Here is a 15,098-nt window from a genome sequence, read left to right on the forward strand (position 1 = left end):
TAGAATATAATATTTATATTAACTAAAAATAGAATTATTCTTGCGAAAACATAAAAAAAAAAAAAAAAAAAAAAAAAAAAAAAAAAAATCACAAAACAAGCAAACCTTAAAACTGACTTTCATATATGGTTGGAAGAAATTGGAGGGTACAGAAAGATATTTGGTACCAACTTTTATAAAAGGTGAAAGAAAATAGACCGAACAAATTGATTGATATGATTTTAAATGATATAATGCAAATTGAGTTTTGCAGGACGCAAGTGAATAAGCTTGAAATGGTGTTATAGCACCAAGAGTGTAAAGATGGCTTTGAATTTTAAAAATGAGTCATGCTATTTAGCTCGAACACAGTACCAAACCAGGCTAACCAATCAAAATATGTTACATTGATTCTTCAAATTTTGTTATGTTACCATTCGAAACAAATAACATTTTTCTTTAAAAAATATAATACCAAATCGTGAATTATAATTTATAAGTCATTTTCCTCCTCAATTTTGGATGGGACGAAATAATTCCCTCCAAATTTCCAAAAAGGCAAGAGATTTTATTTAAACTCTCACTCCATCCTTTTATTTCCCAAACCAAACACTGTTGACAAAATTTATTACAGATTTGTGCTTCGCAACAGTAATCTATCATTATGCATAAGTTTGCCTTTAGAGTTCAAAGCAAAAATACAAAAGAGTGTTTTTATGACAGTAATCAACTAGAAATGAAACCGAAATTTCTTAATGTCTATCACATACATAGAAAGGAAGGTGCCTACTTACTACTAAGCATGACCCATTAGCACTATTTTATTGAAACTTCTACTCTTGGCCAAGGGCAAGATCGTGCCAAGCATCCTTATTAACTTGTTGTGCCTCCTGATCTGATTAACAACAAATCACATGGTGTTAAAAAGTCAACAACAAAAAGCAGAAACAATCCTCCAACATAAGACCCATCTCATGAACAATAATCAATCCACTATTATAAGTTATGTAGCCCCGACATATAAGTTTGAAAACATGTTCAGTGTCCAACATGTGTCTGTATCCGACACCAACATGGCAACATATATAGTTACAATCAATCACTTCAATTTTCTTAAGTTATGACCGTTGTTTACATGCCACACTGTCAGTAATGCATTGTGCATCATAAATTGTAAGAGTGCAGTTGCATGTCCAAGAACACATTTTCTTTTAAACAACCATGTTTTCATTGAAGCAATTCCACTAAATTGCAACTTCTAAAGTAAAATTAAATTTTAATCAACAATCATATAATTAGATCTTCCCATCAACCAAATCAACGTGTGCTTAATACAACGATGTTTTAATAAACTAAGCTCAAGAAAGATGGTATCCACAAATGTAACTGCTTTAGTCAATGAATTAAGAACATACTTGAGTCCTCAGTATCATCTGTCCGAACAACCAGTGTTGGAGGCAGTGGAAGATCTGTAAAAACAGCACACATCAGATTTACATTCCCACGTGGATATCAATTATCAAGTTAAAAGAAAATATCACCAATTTCATCCATCCCTAAACTTACATTCTCTTCGTACTTTGTAGATCAAGTAAACCAACCATCTATACTTTGTTATATTTGTTCATTTATTCACGTATTTTCAAATATGTACCGTCAGTTCAGGACAATTTATCAATATACAATATAGGACAGGGATGGGTGTAACAAAATGTTTAAGACTACATAAACAGAATGTGTAAGACTGCTTAAGACTCTCAATAGATGATTCAACTTCTTATTTCATTTACAATGGTTATGCACCGACAGTGTAAACTATTTTTACGCTGTTGTCTAATTGGAACTAACCATTTTGCTATGTAGCCTTATTTTGCAACTGTTTTTTAAAGATAACTGTCGAATAATCTATTTGTAGTTGAAGTTGGTGTAAAATTAGTATACACTGACGGCGCATATCTTTTTTCTCAACAAAATAAGAACAAAATGCATTAAAGAAGAAAAAAAAATACCATCTTGAGGAAGAATGTCTCTCATCCAATCCTCATCAACAATGTCAATTAGAATTCCCAAACTCAGTTCTGCCATTTTTTCTCCACACTGTTAATAACACAAAATAAAACGACAAGAATTAGATTTTGGGGGTTAGGGTTAGGGATAATTTGAAATTGGTAAAGAACGAATGAACGAATGAAAGAATGAAGAGAAAGAAGAATTTGGAGAAGAGAGATAAGGAACCTGACTGACTGAGACTCAGCGAATCGATCAATCAATTTCAAATTGCCACTAAAACTGCCTTCACTCAGATTAAGAACAATGTGTGTATTCAAATTTATTAACTTTAATGTTTTATATAAAGGCTTTTGTTAACGAGTGCCCCGCGCACTCTTTAAGCATTCCTAATAAGAAAATTATTCTTTTAAAAAAAGTAAAGATTTCGATTTCCAAAGCAATAAATGCACAAACTTTCATAAAATCTTACTACTTTAGGTGCTTAAAGAGTGCACCGGGAGCACTCGTTAACATTTAATTATATAATTATGCATTGTTCTTACCAATTGAATTAAGTTTATGAAACATAAACACTCATTGGCAGCCACCAAGTGTTGGAAGGTTTAAGTGCAATGTAGACGCGGCTTTCTCGAAACATTTCCATCGCACAGGTATTGGCATTTGTGTTCGGGACGACACAGGAACTTTTGTGCTAGCTAAGGTGCATCAATTTAATCATATTTATCCAGTAGAAATCGGTGAAGCTTTGGGATTATATCATGCCCTCCAATGGATAACGGACATGCAATTCGATCATGTTGATTTTGAGATTGATTCCAAAATCACGAGAGATGCTTTTCATTCCCGCACGACGGATGTTACAGAGTTTGGAAATATCATTGGTGCGTGCCGTGAATTGTTTTCTTCTTTCACAAACTCAAGGGTTGAGTTTATTAGGCGACAAGCGAATGCGGCGGCTCATGCGTTAGCAAGGGAAGCCACTTCTTTAGCTAGCCCCAACATTTATTATGTTATCCCACATTGTATTGAAACTATTATCATTAATGAAATGTTATAAGCACTTTTTCTTCAAAAAAAAATAAACGCCCAACTATAATATTAAATACAAATAATTTTGGTTTGCTTAATTTAAAAACAAATATTACTTCCCTAAAAAAAACAAATATTACAGTCTACAAATCTTAGTTTAACACGCAAGAATATCCCACTCAATTTAAATCGATCTGCTTCAATTATGTAAGTGAGTTTTAATGGTTGTTTTTCATTTCGTTTATCTAAAACAATATTACTTGTTTATCGTTTCGTCCATCTAAAAATCAAATATTACAAATAATTATTCGATCCAACCTTTTCTTAGTAAATTTATCCTTAATTTGGTCAAAAAATAATTTAATTTATCGTTAATAATTAGAACTGTTTTTCAAATTTAAATATACACTATAGTTATAGAGAACTCAAAGAGGGTTTGATTTTTGGTAAAACAAAATGACTCCAAAATGTAAATTAAAGTGTTATTTGAGCTTTAAGATTTTTTGTTTTAGACTGATCTATCATCCCCCCATCTTAAACTTTCTTAACCAATTTTTTTTTTTTTTTTACAGAGAAAATTCACTGTCTATTTAGTTGAACTTATGTGTTAAATACAAGCCTACAACATGTATGTATTTAAGGTTTTTAGATAAAAATGAGCTTAAAATTTAGGCCTATTTGATTGACTTTTGCTTTTTAGTTTTTTAATTCTGTTTTATAAATCACTTTTACAAAACACTAGTTAAGAATAAAATTTAAAAAAGTGTTTGATTATCCTATTTTTGAATCAGTTTCTAGTATTTTAAGTTTTTAACATATTTACTAAAATGCCAATAATGAAAATTTCTGCGTCTTCTCAATTGAGAGAAACCTTGCCGTTTTCCAGTTTTTAAGATAATATAATTGGAACAATTTTTAAAAACAAATTTTGAAAAAACGTTCATCAAACAAGTTATTAAAATTTACAATTTTATAAAACAAAAAAACAGTTGAGAAGCATTTCAAACAGGTCCTTACTAAACAAAGGCATACACCAAAACAAACTCCAAATTATAACAGGATTAATCATCTCCCAAACAAACTCCAAATATTTCCAAAACAAAGCAACAACCCAAAATCTAAAAGTAACAAGAGCAGGGGTGTAACAGTTCGGTTTGGATCGGTTTTTGGTCCAAAAAATAGTTCGAACCAATGAAATCTTCACCGGTTCGGTTTGGTTTGGTTTTTACTATTTTTTAAAAAAGAAACCGAACCAAACTAGTTGGTTTGGATCCGTTTGGTTGATTGATTTGCTTGAAAATACAATTAAAAAATTCATATTTTCACAAATTTTTTATTTCATGTCTATAACATACTCAAATATTTCATAGAACTTTGTTTTCCATGTTCTCTCTTTTTCAAACTACTTTGTATAATTAACATGAAAAACTAACATGAGATGAACGATCACATCGACGGTGAGGAACAATAGATCAGGTGAGACTTATGTTTAGTGTTTCTTTTTAGTAGAAACGAAATAGAGTGTGAGTGAGAGGGATGAGATGAGATGGTGATAGGAGAAAGTGAATAAATTAAGGAGTATTTTATGTTGAACTTAATTTTGAGCTTAATCACAAGTATTTGTGTGTGCGCGCGCGCGTGTGTGTGGGTGTGTGCGTGTGTGTGGAAGGATAATATTACTAAAATGGGGAGTGGTGTTAGCATCGGTTCGGTTTACCAGATCTTTGGATCTCAAAATTAAAATCTGATAACCAAACCAAACTATATCGGTTTTGGTTGGTTCGGTTCGGTTTTGAACGGAACTAAACAAGGTCGGATATTTTTTCGGTTTGGTTCGGTTTCATCGGTTTTGTCCAAACCACTTACACCCCTAAACAATAGCACAAGACATCTAAAAGTAATACGATAAAATAAAAATTTAAAAAGTATAAACGAAACTAACTATTATATCCATGGAGATTAACTTGAGTTGGGCCTCCTACGGCTCTCTGGATATTCTTATAACAAAGTTTCACCGCTTTAATACACTCCTTATTGTCAAATATACAAACAGCTTGAGTTCCGGTCATTCTCCCATTGATTTGCTCGTAGAGGGGGGTCAATCGGCGTGCTCTACGAGCCAAAGCCTAAAAAACAAACAACAGTTAAGTCAAGTCAAAGAGAGTCACAAATAGCAAGACATCAGTAATCAAGTCAAGCAGAGTCATTGTATACTGGCCCAAAGGTAATCAGCATCATCCAACAGTTACAAACCATCAAAACATAGCAAGGTATTCAAAATCAAACATAATGAATAAAACATTCCCAACCAATATTATCATGTTTACATTAAATACATAGAACAAAAATTATAATAACAAACACTAATAAATTACTGCATGTCATTTCATTATATTACAAACCACCAAAACATAGCTAGGTCTTCAAAATCAAACATAATGAATAAAACATTCCCAAAGAATATTATCAGGTTTACATTAAATAGATAGAACAAAAATTATAATAACAAACACTGATAAATTACTGCATTTCATTCCATTATATTACAAACCACCAAAACATAGCTAGGTGTTCAATATCAAACAAAATGAATAAAACATTCTCAAACAATATTATCAAGTTTACATTAAATACGTAGAACAAAAATTATAATAATAAACACTAATAAATTACTGCATGTCATTTCATTATATTACAAACCACCAAAACATAGCTAGGTCTTCAAAATCAAACATAATGAATAAAACATTCCCAAAGAATATTATCAGGTTTACATTAAATAGATAGAACAAAAATTATAATAACAAACACTAATAAATTACTGCATTTCATTCCATTATATTACAAACCACCAAAACATAGCTAGGTGTTCAATATCAAACAAAATGAATAAAACATTCTCAAACAATATTATCAAGTTTACATTAAATACGTAGAACAAAAATTATAATAATAAACAATAATAAATTACTGCATGTCATTTCATTATATTACAAACCACCAAAACATAGCTAGGTGTTCAATATCAAACAAAATGAATAAAACATTCTCAAACAATATTATCAAGTTTACATTAAATACGTAGAACAAAAATTATAATAATAAACACTAATAAATTACTGCATGTCATTTCATTATATTGCAAACCACCAAAACATAGCTACGTGTTCAATATCAAACATAATGAATAAAACATTCTCAAACAATATTATCAAGTTTACATTAAATACATAGAACAAAAATTATAATAACAAACACTAATAAATTACTACATTTCATTTCATTATGTTACAAACCACCAAAACATAGCTAGGTGTTCAAAATCAAACATAATGAATAAAACATTTCCAAACAATATTATCAAGTTTACATTAAATACATAGAACAAAAATTGCAATAACAAACACTAATAAATTACTACATTTCATTCCATTATATTATAAACCACCGAAACAACCAGTTGTTTAAACCATTTACTGCTTTATGTTTTCTTTGTGGTTATTGGTTGTGTAGCATGAACTATTTTCTGTTGATGTTTACTTGCTTGTGAATAAACTGACTTTAGTGCTTGCATATTATGACTATTGTTGAAGTTAATCTCAAGTTTAATTGTTCTAATATACCTTGATCAGAGTTGATGTGGGGCTATATATGGCTATACATTGCATATTATTATTATAACCATACATTATTCCTACCAATTGAGTAAGTTTACGGAACATAAACGCTCAACTCTAATATTAAATACAAATAATTTTTGTTTGCTTAATTTAAAAACAAATATTACAGTCCACAAATCTTAGTTTAACACGCAAGAATATCCCACTCAATTTAAATCGATCTGCTTCAATTATGTAAGTGAGTTTTAATGGTTGTTTTTCATTTCGTTTATCTAAAACAATACTTGTATATCGTTTCGTCCATATGAGTTTTAATGGTTGTTTTTCATTTCGTTTATCTAAAAAAATACTTGTTTATCGTTTCGTCCATCTAAAAAACAAATATTACAAATAATTATTCGACCCAACCTTTTCTTAGTAAATTTATCCTTAATTTGGTCAAAAAATAATTTAATTTATCGTTATTAATTAGAACTGTTTTTCAAATTTAAATATACACTATAGTTATAGAGAACTCAAAAAGGGTTTGATTTTTGGTAAAAAAAAATGACTCTAAAATGTAAATTAAAGTGTTATTTGAGCTTTAAGATTTTTTGTTTTAGACTGATCTATCATCCCCCCCCCCCCCCCCCCCCCCCCCCACCACAATCTTAAACTTTCTTAACCAATTTTTTTTTTTTTTTAACAGAAAAAACTCACTGTCTATTTAGTTGAACTTATGTGTTAAATACAAGCCTACAACATGTATGTATTTAAGGTTTTTAGATAAAAATGAGTTTAGAATTTAGGGCCTATTTGATTGACTTTTGCTTTTTAGTTTTTTAATACTGTTTTATAAATCACTTTTACGAATAAAGTTTAAAAAAGTGTTTGATTATCCTATTTTTAAATCAGTTTCTAGTATTTTAAGTTTTTAATATATTTACTAAAATGCCAATAATGAAAATTTATGCGTCTTCTCAATTGAGAGAAACGTTGCCGTTTTCCATTTTTAAGATAATATAATTGGAACAGTTTTTAAAAACAAATTTTGAAAAGACGTTCATCAAACAAGTTATAAAATTTACAATTTTATAAAACAAAAAAACAGTTGAGAAGCATTTTAAACAGGCCCTTACTAAACAAAGACATACACCAAAACAAACTCCAAATTAAAACAGGATTAACCTTCTCCCAAACAAACTCCAAATATTTCCAAAACAAAGCAACCACCCAAAATCTAAAAAGTAACAAGAGCAGGGGTGTAACGGTTCGGTTTGGATAGGTTTTTGGTCCAAAAAATAGTTCGAACCAATGAAATCTTCACCGGTTCGGTTTGGTTTGGTTTTTACTATTTTTCAAAAAAGAAACCGAACCAAACTAGTTGGTTTGGTTCGGTTTGGATTGGTTTGGTTGATCGATTTGCTTGAAAATACAATTAAAAAAAAATCATATTTTCACAAATTTGTATTTCATATCTACAACATACTCAAATATTTCATAGAACTTTGTTTTCATTATTCTTTCTTTTTCAAACTACTTTGTATAATTAACATGAAAAAACTAACATGAGATGAACGATCACATCGACGGTGAGGAATAATAGATCAGGTGAGACTTACGTTTAGTGTTTCTTTTTAGTAGAAATGAAATAGAGTGTGAGGGAGAGGGATGAGATGAGATGATGATAGGAGAAGGTGAATAAATTAAGGAGTATTTTTTGTTGAACTTAATTTTGAGCTTAATCACAAGTGTGTGTGTGTGTGTGTGTGTGTGTGAGTGCGCGCGTGCGTGCGTGCGTGTGTGTGAGAGAGGATAATATTACTAAAATGGGGAGTGATGTTAGCATCAGTTCGGTTTATCAGATCTTTGGATCTGAAAATTAAAATCCGTGAACAAAACCAAACTATATCGGTTTTGGTTGGTTCGGTTCGGTTTCGAGAAACAGGAAAAGCATAGGGGAAATGAGTCAAGACTCATAATGGTTGACCCCAGGACTGATACTCTTTGCGTCATTCAAGGACATATCAAGGAGATTCTCCTTTATATGCCCTCGAATAACGCGAAGAGTATCAGTGAGGAAATGACCAATTGTTACAAAAAGATACAGAGGGTTTTGGGTAGTAGTTTTCGTTATGATAAAAAGCACTTGGGAAGTGAGCACCTTTTACGCTTAACATTATCTTTTTTTCTCTTCAAATGTGTTCTTGCATAGTTTAACATTTCTAAATATGTGTGATTTTGGATAGTGTTGTTTGTTATTATAATTAGCTGATAAATGTTGTTTGAGAATGTTTAATTCATTATGCTTGATTTTGAACACTTAGCTATGTTTTGATGGTTTGTGATATAATAGAATGACTTGCAATAATTTATTATGTCATTGTTTGAAATTTGTAGTTTTGTTGTGAAATCTTACATTTCGCATCTTTTCAGGGGTTGAATTGAAGGTTAAGGGAACTATTGATGATAGGAGAGATGTTATGGCTGAAGTTGAATTAAATTATGATTTGGTGTATGTAATGTTGTTTTTTCATATATTGTTTTTTAATATGAAAATACTTATAAAGCGTATAAAGTGATGCCAACATATGATCATTTCTTTTCAGTGACTCAGGAAATATCCTCGATGAGAAGTATCATTCTGCTAAACATAAGGTGAGGCGCATTGCTATCCGTGAGAGACATGATTATTGGCTTGATATGTTGGACAAATTTTCTATTTATAGTTTCCAAACCATTGCTCTGAGGACACTAGTTAGCAAAACTCTTTAAACAAAGCCAGAAAATTGTTTTAGGCTATTTCACAAATAGCAAGATATTAGCAGACAGCAAAGTCACTGAAGATTACCACAGGGGTAATCAACATCGTCCAACAGATCAAACAAATAATCATGTCTCTCACATATAGCAGCATGCCTCACCTTATGTTTAGCAGAATGAGACTTTTCATCGGGGATATTCCCGGGTCACTGAAAAGAAATGATCATAGGCTGACATCACTTTATACGCTTTATAAGTATTTTCATATTAAAAAAAAAAGGTCTTGCCAACCAGTTGTTTAAACCATTTACTGCTTTATGTTTTCTTTGTGGTTATTGGTTATGTAGCCTTGAACTATTTACTGTTAATGTTTGCTTGCTTGTGGCTATTGGTTGTGTAGCCTGAATTATTTTCTGTTGATGTTTACTTGCTTGTGAATAAACTGACTTTAGTGCTTGCATATTATGATTATTGTTGAAGTTAATCCCAAGTTTAATTGTTCTAATATACCTTGATCAGAGTTGATGTCGAGCTATATATGGCTATACATTGCATATTATTATTGTTGTTGGTTTTCTGCTCTGAAGTTAGCCCTAAGTTTAATTGTGGCTATGTATATGTTTTTTATGTGTCTTAGACTAATCAAAACAAAATAAGTCCAAACTTCACTGATCCCACAGTAAATGTAAAATGTAGTTTATGTTTTCTCAAATGATCTAATAAAAAATTTTGATGGTGTTTGATTTGCATAGAAACACATATTATTTTCATTTCATATTTTCCAATTTTTGAAAACTGTTTCCATTTCCAAATTCTTAAGATTGATAATTTTTTTTTATTTAGATTTCATTGTTTTCATTTTCATTTCCTATTTCCATATTGGAAATTTGTTTAATTTAAGCATTATTTTATAAAATAATTCATGAGTACTTTTAACAAAAAATATATATTATAATGTACTTTATTTTTAATATAAGTTTATCTTTTTATTGACTCATTTAATTTAATTAATGTATAAAACAAAATAGTGGTTTTTTTTTGCTGTTATTTGGATGCAAATTTGCGTTACTTTATCAACTTAAATTTCTAATCTCACAAAATTCGAATTATATTCTCCCTAAAATTTTTATCATCAGTCTTGGTTTCCTTTCCCCTTCAATTTTCCAAGCCAAGTGTTCTCTCATTGTTGTTATTGTGAGATAAATTTCCAACTTGGTTCCCTTATCCCCCTCAATTTTCTTTCTATGATTTTCTTTTTTGTTGAATATAAATTTAATCCTACTCTTTCTGTCTTTGCTTCGTAACGAGTTTGTGGATTAAAAGTTAAATACCTATCGGCTGCAGTTGTTGTTTTTTGATTCGTATTTTACCCCTTTTTGGTCATTCATGCCTGGATATAAGAGATGATTCATATATTATTTAAGAATTTAAGAAATATTTGGTTGTCCTTCCTTTTGTCTTGGCTAATGGCTTTCTTCTGCATATTTGGTCTACAAATACAACTCAATGTTTTTTGGAGCCGCTGGGTTTTCAACCATTTTTTCAACAAACCGGATTGCAATGTGTTTATTTTGTCAAAAATCTATCATAGCTCTATGCATGTACGAGAAAAACTTTCGACAACTCTTCATACAGGATTTTTTTTAAGCACGTCTGATTTCTCTATGCATGAGTTTGAATATATGCATCATGCATGCATACATGAAAAGCAATTTTGTTGCTTACAATTCCAAAAGTTTTTTAAAAATGCGGAAGATGAAAAGTAACGCCTATTTTGAGTACTAGTGCTAGGGAGGGGTTAATCATGGGAAAAAAGAGTTATTTTCCACCCTGAGAAAGTTAATTTAGCCATTAGATTTTTTTTGTTTATCATGGGAAAGTTAATGCTAGATATTTTTTTTTTGTCACCATCTCTCTCCTTCAATATTATTTCACTTTGTTTAAGTTATACAACCCATGTTCACAATTTGTTAGTCTGAAAAATTCGTTTTGTATCTTAATTCCAACTTCAATCACATTGGCATTATTCACACTTCAAATTTTCTCATCATCAAAACCACGTGTTCCATATCTTAATTGTATTCAAAATAGTGCATGAACATTATGTATTTTTTTTTTTTTTAGAATTATTTTAGTTGATTTTTTCACAACTTCCTTTTATTGTTGGTTATATTGTTGTAGTGATTTTCCAGATTTGTACATCTTCTTGTTGTTGTAGTTTTCTAGATATGAACTTTTAGTAAGAAAAATTGGCGAAGATGAAGAATCATTTGAAGAACACATGAAGATAATAATTAATTTTTATAAAAATGTTATATTAAGTTCATTTTTGGAACATGAAGATGATGAAGATTTCTTTGAAGAACACATCAAGATTCCTCCTTTGTCAATTTAATATATTAATAATCTGGGCTTTTTTAGGACAAATCATAATGTGGGTTTCAATGAACGAGTTTCAATTAAAAAAGGTAGGCTTCTTTACGAAAAAGATTTGAGATGAAAAAAATACATGCGAGTTTGCTTAGAAAGAAGAAGAATTTATTTAAATCATTTCCCAAACTAAACGTTATTAACAAAATTTATTGCAGATTTGTGCTGCGAACAGTAATCTATCATTATGCATATGGTTGCCTTTAGAGTTCAAAACAAAAATACAAACAAGTGTTTTCAAGACAACAATCAACTAGAAATTAAACCAGACTTTCTTAATGTCTACGTACATAGAAAGGAAGGTGCCTGGTCCAGTAACCAGAAGCAATACCATCTACTTACTACTAAGCATGCCACACTAACACTATTTAGTTGAAACTTCTACTCTTGACCCAGGGCAAGATCGTGCCAAGTATCCTTATTAACTTGTTGTGCCTCCTGATCTGATGAACAGCAAAGCACATGGTGTTAAAAAGTCAACAACAAAAAGCAGAACAAATCCTCCAACATAAGACCCATCTCATGAACAATAATCAATCCACTATTATAAGCTATGTAGCGGTGTCATATAAGTTTGAAGGCGTGTCTGGTGCCCGACATGTCCAACACCGACATATATAATTACATTTAATCAATTGATTTTTTCTTAAATTATTACCGGTGTTTACATGTCATTGTCAACAACGTGTTGTGCTTCATAAATTATAAAAGTTCAGTTGTATGTCCAAATACAGATTTTCTCAAGTAATTCAACTAAATTGCAACTTCTCAAGTAATATTCAAATCTTAATCAACAAAAAAATTACAAAAAAAAAATTCGATTTTATTAAAAAAAATTTATTCGAAACCTTGTTTTGGTAAATTTATCCTTGATTCGATTAAAAAATAAATTAATTTATCCTTTACAATTAGTTAACTTAAATATAAATATATACTGTCAATAAATTCAAAGGTATGATATTATGGTAAAAGATAAATATCCATTTTGTTTTGTTAGAAATTCTTGGACTGGTATCAACATAGTTTTCTACATTAATAGCATCTTCAAATAACCTCTAAAATTATAGAATATTAATCTGATTTGCTCCTGTGTTGGTATTTAAATGGACTATAATAACATAATTGGTAATTTTGCATTTGAAATTAAGTGAATAAAGTTAGGGATGCATTTGATAACAAATTTAGACAGGGAAACAAATCTAATTAACATTTTTTAATTAATTTTTAAAATATTGATATTGTTAAAGACTGAGGAGGTCTTTAGAGATTTGTTTAACCATCTTTGAGTTGTTTGTTAATAAATCTATTTCAATGCCTTATGTTTAGGTCGGGTTGTGGAGTTGGTGGTAGTGGACGTCTTTAACCATCGGAATGTCTTCCTCCCTTGCATCCAACTACACTTGGAATGTCTTTATCTGGATGTTTTAGTATGATCAACATAATTAAAATATTGAACAACATTTTATCCAATTTTATCTGGATGTTTTAGTATGATCAACGTAATTAAAAACTAATTAAGCTGGACCTATCTATAAAAAAAATGATGTCATACATTTTTTATCAAACTTATTGAGCATTGATGGAGTTCGGTTGTCTGAACTCAATTCTCTCAAATATTATTTCCATCTAAAAGATTGTAAATGAAAGTATTACAATATACAAGCATAAAAAGAATAGGCTTATAACTGAATTTGCCCTACCTTCAAATATGTTGTCAGTATTAACTAATGAAAGAACTATGATTTGCAAATGAAAGAATAAAAATATGATAAGGTTATCTTAATCCGTTTCTGTCGAAATTTAACCCCTTGGCCTGTTTCAAATGTTCCTTAATAATCAACTTCTTCATCCTTTCAGCCTCTTCTGATTTATCACCTATGACATACAAATCAGCAATAAGGCTATAAAGCCCTCTATAATTTTCTGGCTTTGCCATCCTCAGAACCTGCTCAATCACCCCCTCAGCAATCTCAAATTGCTTGTGCTCCTTGCAAGCTGACAAGAAGGAACCCAAAACAACAACATCTGGTTCCACTTTCATCATTTTGATAATCTCATAAGCTTCCTCTAGCATCCCACTTTTCCCAATCAAATAAACCAAGCATGCATAATGTTGAACTCTTGGTTTCAAACCACATTCCTCAATCATTTTGAAATACCTTCTTCCGTCTTCAACAAACCCACCATGAGCACAAGCACTAAGCACCCCGGTGAAAGTCAATTCACTGGGTTTAATTCCATCCATTTGCATCTTCTCAAACACAACCAATGCTTCTTTATTAAAACCACATCGCACAGTCCCACAAATCATCAACGTCCAAGACGTAACATCTCTTTCATCCATCAACTCCAAAACCATTGCAGCATTTCTCAAAACACCACCTTTAGTATACATATTAACCAAAGCAGCACCTATCTCCGCATTCAACTCCCACCCATTTTTCACAATGTAACCATGAACTGATTTTCCACCTAACAATCCACGACACCCCATGTGAGCACAGCCTGATAAAACCGAACCAGCAATTACCTGATCCGGTTTTATTCCTTCAACAAACAACATTCGTCTAAAAATATACAGACTTTGCATATAGCTTCCTACATTTGAGTAAGCAGAAATCATGTTAGACCATGAAACAATATCTCTATGCGGCATTTCATCAAACAACTCACGTGCTTTCTTAACATCCCTCGATCTTGAATACCCCAAAATCATGGTGTTCCAAGTGACTGTATCCCTTTGGGGCATTTCATCAAACAGTATACATGCATCAAGAAAAGAGAGAAAAACGTAGGAATTGAGAAGACAAGTTGATATTGGAAAATGAGAGGTGAGACCAAGTTTGATGATATGGGCGTGAAGGTGATGAATGATGGGTAAACGGGTGGAAGATTTTAAGGTGAAGAGAATGCAGAAAGTGTCTATAGGAACTCCATTGCGATGCATTTTAGAGTATAGTTGCATTGCTTTTATCGGTGATGATGATGAATAAGCTTTTTTAATAGCTAAAGCCCATGAATTCCACATCTTCTAACAAAAGACAACACTGGAAGTAGATGTTTCATATCAAATCATATATCATAGGCTTTCGTTTCCTTAAACTTCAAGGGTTTTAATGTGATATTTAATAGTAATTCAAAATAGATACGAAAAATGGAACATATATAAAATTATTTATTGGTTTGTATGTGAAGAACGTGAACTCGTTTAAATCCACACACCGTTGCCTTTGGTCATTTTTTTCAATCTTTTGACTCTAGTTAACGTATCTGGGTGAACGAAAACGC

At 30.9% G+C, this 15,098-nt stretch overlaps 2 protein-coding genes across 2 annotated transcripts; both read right to left on the reverse strand.

The window, feature by feature from the left end:
* Positions 1-545: 545 nt before the first annotated feature.
* On the reverse strand, positions 546-2,322 carry LOC146911219 (anaphase-promoting complex subunit 13-like). The gene is made up of 4 exons (XM_085722915.1): positions 2,215-2,322; positions 1,989-2,076; positions 1,395-1,448; positions 546-874 (listed from the first exon to the last, which is right to left on the reverse strand). The coding sequence occupies exons 2-4, from the start codon at positions 2,062-2,064 to the stop codon at positions 813-815; spliced, it is 192 nt and encodes a 63-aa protein (XP_085579041.1). The 5' UTR covers positions 2,065-2,076; positions 2,215-2,322; the 3' UTR covers positions 546-812.
* Positions 2,323-13,334: 11,012 nt separating this feature from the next.
* Positions 13,335-15,098, reverse strand: LOC146911220 (pentatricopeptide repeat-containing protein At2g20540-like). Its single transcript, XM_085722883.1, has one exon. The coding sequence runs from the start codon at positions 14,836-14,838 to the stop codon at positions 13,585-13,587; it is 1,254 nt and encodes a 417-aa protein (XP_085579009.1). The 5' UTR covers positions 14,839-15,098; the 3' UTR covers positions 13,335-13,584.

Source organism: Medicago sativa, chromosome 7 (assembly GCF_051527215.1).
Source record: "Medicago sativa cultivar Bolivia chromosome 7, Bolivia_mono, whole genome shotgun sequence".
Lineage (NCBI taxonomy): Eukaryota > Viridiplantae > Streptophyta > Magnoliopsida > Fabales > Fabaceae > Medicago > Medicago sativa.